This window comes from Pygoscelis adeliae, unplaced genomic scaffold (genome assembly GCF_000699105.1).
Source record: "Pygoscelis adeliae isolate BGI_AS28 unplaced genomic scaffold, ASM69910v1 Scaffold71, whole genome shotgun sequence".
Classification (NCBI taxonomy): Eukaryota; Metazoa; Chordata; class Aves; order Sphenisciformes; family Spheniscidae; genus Pygoscelis; species Pygoscelis adeliae.
In genome coordinates this window covers 2,961,772-2,967,538 of record NW_008824356.1, presented here as the reverse complement: position 1 = coordinate 2,967,538, position 5,767 = coordinate 2,961,772, and the positions used below count along the sequence as shown (strand labels likewise).

At 37.4% G+C, this 5,767-nt stretch overlaps 1 protein-coding gene across 1 annotated transcript in view; it reads left to right on the top strand.

Annotated features, from left to right (window-relative positions):
• Positions 1 to 5,767, top strand: part of RALGAPA1 (Ral GTPase activating protein, alpha subunit 1 (catalytic)) — a 125,015-nt gene that overhangs the window by 72,241 nt on the left and 47,007 nt on the right. The window contains exon 33 of the mRNA XM_009319372.1: positions 5,138 to 5,767. This exon is cut by the window's right edge and continues 253 nt beyond it. Coding sequence (XP_009317647.1) covers positions 5,138 to 5,767 — 630 coding nt within the window. The remainder of the gene's footprint in view (positions 1 to 5,137) is intronic.

Here is a 5,767-nt window from a genome sequence, read left to right as displayed (position 1 = left end):
GGGTGGGGATTGCTAGGCTCTTTCCTTAGGTCACAAGCAAAGCTGAAAGTACTGAAACACCAGAATTCTTAAGATGGCGTGCTTTTGATCAGTTTAATAGATGTGATTGGCATACCCTGTTATGCCTCCCATTGTTCAAGGTCAGATCCATCGCAAGTTTTATGGACGCTTACCACAGTATGATGTGGTATGAGACTGTGAAGATATGGGACTTTCAGTGATACAGCTGTGTAGTGGGGACAAGATCTTTTGAGAGGCTGGAGCAAGCCCTGCAATAAACAGCAGGGCAAAGATTTGGTAAATCCTCTGGAAACAGGCGATGTGGGGAGAGGACTATTCCCCTCTCTGTTTCAGTAACTTTCTAAGTGCTGTCTCTCACAAGGAATCTGTTATACCTAGGATTATTTGTGAAATTTGCTTTGTTCTCCTTTCTGTAGGTTCCAGGTAAAGTGGTAGATTGCAGTATAAGATACACAAAGAATAATTCTGAAATTAAGTGTTAAATATATTAAAGTGTAATATTTAAACCAGAACAAACTTTTAGCAGCTGACAGTAGACATCAGTAGGAAGCTTTTCTTGCATCATCAGAACTTGTAGACAGCAAGTCTGGTGCTTTCATATACCTACGGAATCACAGGGCTTGTCTACATGAAGGCTGATGAACTGTTCCTCTAGCTGGTATCGACAACAGCTTCCTCTAGCTACAGTATGGACATACTAGTGCTGCCTGTGCTAATTAACCGCACCTAACTAGCCTGGTTTCAGTGTCACACTGACAAAGGTATGCTTTCTCCAAGGATAGTATAGCATTATAGCCCTTCACTGTACAGTTTAGATGTGCAAAAGCTAACTTGGACTGCATTGTGCCATGATCTGCTTACCTGCTTCTGATCTTTCACCTGTCATTACAGGACCATGAACATGTATGAGGGAGAATTAAAATGGATCCTTTCCTTCAAAGCTTTTTTGTTGTTTATATTAAATTATGCAAACATTTAGGAAAAAGTAAAATTGAGGTTTTTTGGTGACCCTTCCTATTGACAGGAAAGCCGGTTACATGAAAATAGGTAGCATTAAACAAAAAGTGCTAAACATCTTCTAATGTTAATAGATAGCAAAATCAGACTACTGAATAGAGTCTAGTTGTAAGGAAATAATATTTTATGGGAATTTTTTTGCCATTATAGGCAAAAACATTTTGAAACCTGTTCTTTATAGACCACAAATCTGTTAGATTTGTGATTGGAAGGTACTAGTTGCATTGCATAGATACAGTGGTCCATTAATTATTGATTTCATGTATTTTTCCCCCATTTGTCATATTTCTCCAAACATATTTTAAACTCTCTTTTGCATAGATCGATCATTTTTCCTAATATATTTCAATTTCTGAAGAAAAGGTTTCCCCCATCTGATGTTTAGTCTTAGTTTTTATTTAAAAATTAGAAATAGAAAGTACTTTTCTTTTAAGGCTTTGCTGTTTGCCTTTTTACTGAAAGGGGACAAAAAGTACACTTCTTAAAAACACTTAATACGTGGTGCATCCAGATTGACACAGTTTGTGTTTTGTGAGAGAGATTCTAGAGATGGGTTCTCTGTAACCGCATCTCTCTATACCTGAAGCTTAAAATTAGAAAGGAGTGAGACTTCTTTAAGCTAATGGAAAATACAGGTAGCTAAGCTGAACTGAACTCTCTTAGGCTCCCTCTAAACGTAATGGAGAAAGAGAAGAGTTTCCAGAGAGTGATTCATCCCATTTCTCCAATTTGGGCTTCTAACTGAGGTGAATCCGTCTGTACAGGTGCATCATTCTTTAGATAGCTAAAAGGGTGAGGAGAGTCAAATTCCACCCTCAGTCATTACTTTTTCCTTCTACTACATAGCTGTAGTCATTTAGAAGCTGTTCAGCCAAAGTTGAATTAAAGAGTTAACAACGTATCTTAAGGAAATTCAGGAATCCTCCATTCATGCCACTGATACAAATTAGTGGTGATGGACCTGCAGCCTTTCCACAGAAGAGGTAATTTCAGGGACTGAGAAAAATAGCCAATATAACATGCTTGTAGCAAATTACCAAGTGATCGTGTACACATATAAATTACATTGCGCGAGCAAAAGACTGTACCATTGTAAAGGGAGCAGAGATGAGTTCGCTCACGAAGACAGGTTGGCAAAGCAGCCACCTAGACTGCTTTAATGTGTAATGGTATGACTTAGTTTGTAGAATTTGTGGTAAAGCTGTGATGGCTTGTGTTATTGTGTATTTTGATCTGCCCTCCAGAAACAAAGAGCATGGTTTAGATACTCATTTTAAGAATTCTAATATATTGAATGTCCAGTTGTTCCTGATTGAGATATGCTTCTAGGAAAAAAATTACTAATATGTATCCTTTAAGTTGCGAATTTAATTTAAAATTCTCCTATTTTCAATAAACATTACTGGGTTGGGTTGGTTGGTTGGATTTTGTTAGTGGGTTGGTTTTTTTTTTGCTAAGGGAAACCGTCACCAAAATCTGATTTGCTGTGTGGCAAAAATGTTTCAAGACTGCTTTATTTTATTTCAGCATAACAGGTTACATCTTACAGTTTACTTCTCAGTATGCTTCTCTTAATACTTCTGATTTAAGTTTTCTGTGTCATTTTTAGATCAACAATACTGTATTCTGAGAGAAAACTCAATGAGAAATATTGTTGTCATATTATAAAAGAGGCAATGACAGATTTATGTCCCAATTCTTTTATTTTTTATTTTAATTCAAGAGTAAAATTTTCGGAGAAAGACTGTGGTAGGACTGGGAACGGACCTTCCAAATTTAAATTCGATGTTCCGCTCTTTGTGTCATTGTATTGCCTTTCTTTTCCATATGTCCCTTAGGAGCCTAAGGGAGTAAATTCATGCACACAGGCACAATACAACCACAGTCAGGTTTGAGATCTTTAGGGTTTGCCACAAAACAGTAATAGTAGTAACTTACATGCTAACAGGTCCCTCTCATTTCTTCAGGTTTTTCAGCAGAAGTTAACTGAAGGCATTTGACCTAGTGTGAGACTTCAGGTAGCTGGGAAGCTCACATGTCTTTGCTCCTAGGAACCTGAGAAGTGCATTACCTTACTTATCTGTGCAGTGCCAAGCGCTAAACGCTTGGCATAAATATCCTGACAAAGATGAGCCAGCCTCTGCATTGTCCAGGTGCTGGTTAGTACTTCACTGATAAATTATTCTTCAAGCATCCAACTTACTTTCTCCTTGTCTTGTATAAACTTGCTTACAGTTCCTTCCTATATTTCAGCAGATGGCACTATAACTTAATTTCCTTGTATGCTATCAATATCTGGACATTTAATTCAGCTTCACTGAATGTTTTTGTGTTTGTAAATTTTTAAACGTCAATAATGTTATAGATAATAAAAATATAATAGCTAATTTGTTTATATTAGTTTTCAAGGCCTTCATTTATTAAAATGTTTGTGTTTATCTGAGTTTTGGAATAGTGTAAAAATTAAGTTGATTTTACCAACTATTAACAGGATGAAATGTTTCCCTTTTTGCGGTTCAGATCTAGTGCTCCCTAAAGATAGAGGAGAGCTAGAATCCCAAATGTCTCTTACATGCTTTACCGTGTCTGGGGGGGGGGGGGGGGGAAGGCAAATATATACTAATTGTTTACTTTTGCAGACACAGAATGCATCCAGTGCTTCAGAAACTAAAAATCTGTCATGACAGTCAGTATGCATTAGAAATTTGCCTTTATTTTTCCAGTTAAGCCAATTAAGATGCCTTAAACTGCAAAAAGAAATTTGTTTATTAAACATTAGTTTTTATTGCATATAAACACACAAATAAAGGGAGATGAGTTCATCATACCATACTTACACGTCCAGGAGGTTACATTTTCTCAGTAAATACTGAATGAAAAAGTAACGTGGTTCAGAACATTCTAGTTCGATGGATTTTTGGTGAGAAAGAAGGTGGGAAGTGTTTGCAGCAGTTTTCAATGTTAAATATAGTTTAAAATAGGTAAGGTAATCCTGATTTATATTCCCCTTGTAAATCCCCTCCCAAATTCAGGGCTTCCAGGTCCTGTTAAAAGAGGGAGGCTGCAGAAATATGTGCTTTGCCATATTGATCCTGTTTTCTCTTCTACCTGTGATCTTCTACAGTGTAATACTTTTCTGTATGGGTTCTTCAGCAGGTACTCTGAGCAGTTGAGGGTTGTCTGCCTGACAGAGTTGCTTTGACCAGCTCTGTACTTCATGGGTAATGTAGAGTGGATTTGATAGAAGAATCCAGTAACAATAAAGTACTGGGTTAGCAGGGTGTGATATAAACATTAAGAAATTCCTGTTGTGAATTTAGATAACGTTGCACGCAAGTGGAAGGTATGCAACAAAGAAGGAGGTGGCAAAACCGTACTGAAATACCAGTGCATCTCACAAGATGACTTTCATGTAAGATAGGCACAATTAACTTCTCTTTCTCCATCCGAGTTTTTCCAGCCTGAGACTTCTTAAAATGTAGTTGGGGCATGAGATTTGCTTTTTGAAAATGTTGCTGCTGTTAGATTGTGTTCAGTGTAGATGGCCCGGTCTTTGATTTGGTACTTTAAAATCATCCAGTATTATCCTCAACCTAACCTACAGCTATATGGTCCCTGGGGAAATTAAGATGGATTAGAGGTTTTGTGCATCTATGTGCCTTTGTTTTTCACAATGTAATGATGTGTATAAATACAAAAATCCACTGCAGTTGGAAATGGACTTCTCACAACACAATTATGATCTCTACTTCATCAGCAATTTAAGATTTATTTTCACTAGATTAAGAAATTGTGTATTTTAGAAGAACCATGCTGATTACAAAGCTATGGTAAAGGAGGTATGGTAGGCTGTAAAATAATGAAGATGCTTCTTTAACTATCTTACAATTTTGGATGCTATTTATGTATTTTGATGAAGACTGGTCTCATATATATTTTCCATTACTGAGTTGGCTGTATCCTAACCTTGCAGTGCTCATCCTCTGTTTAAAACTCATGAAGAAGAGGAGACCAAAAGAAATACATAAATCTCAGTGTTGTTTTCTGAACTATTCTTTTCTGAACTCTTCTTTTAAAACCTATGTTCTTTCTCTTGCAGTGAAAACTCATATGCAACAAGGATTAATTTCTGTTGCTGCTCGTACTGTGATAACACATCTAGTCAACCACTTAGGCCACTATCCTATGAGTGGAGGTCCCGCTATGTTAACCAGTCAAGTGTGTGAAAACAACGACAATCCATACAGTGAAAGTCCTGAACTTTCTCCTGAACTTTTTGAGAACCCAAACCTTCAATTCTTTGTGTTAAACAATACTTCCCTGGTGTCCTGCATACAAATCCAAGCAGAAGATGACATGCCTGGGGGAGGACTGTCTGCTGGACTTGCATCTGCTAATTCAAATGTTAGAATTATAGTGCGTGATCTATCTGGCAAATATTCGTGGGATTCGGCCATTTTGTATGGACCATCATCTTTATGTGGATCTTCACAACAAACTTCTTTTGCACTTTCATTATCTCACCAAGATAAACCAGAAGATGCTCTTACGTCCTCCACATGCTCCAAAGATGAATCTGCGAGGGATGGAATTACACTCCAAGTAAAAAGGAAATTTAGAGACACTGTACCAACATGGGATACCATTAGGGATGAAGAAGATGCCCTTGATGAGCTCCTGCAGTATTTAGGTGTTACAAGCCCTGAATGCTTACAGAGAACTGGTGTCT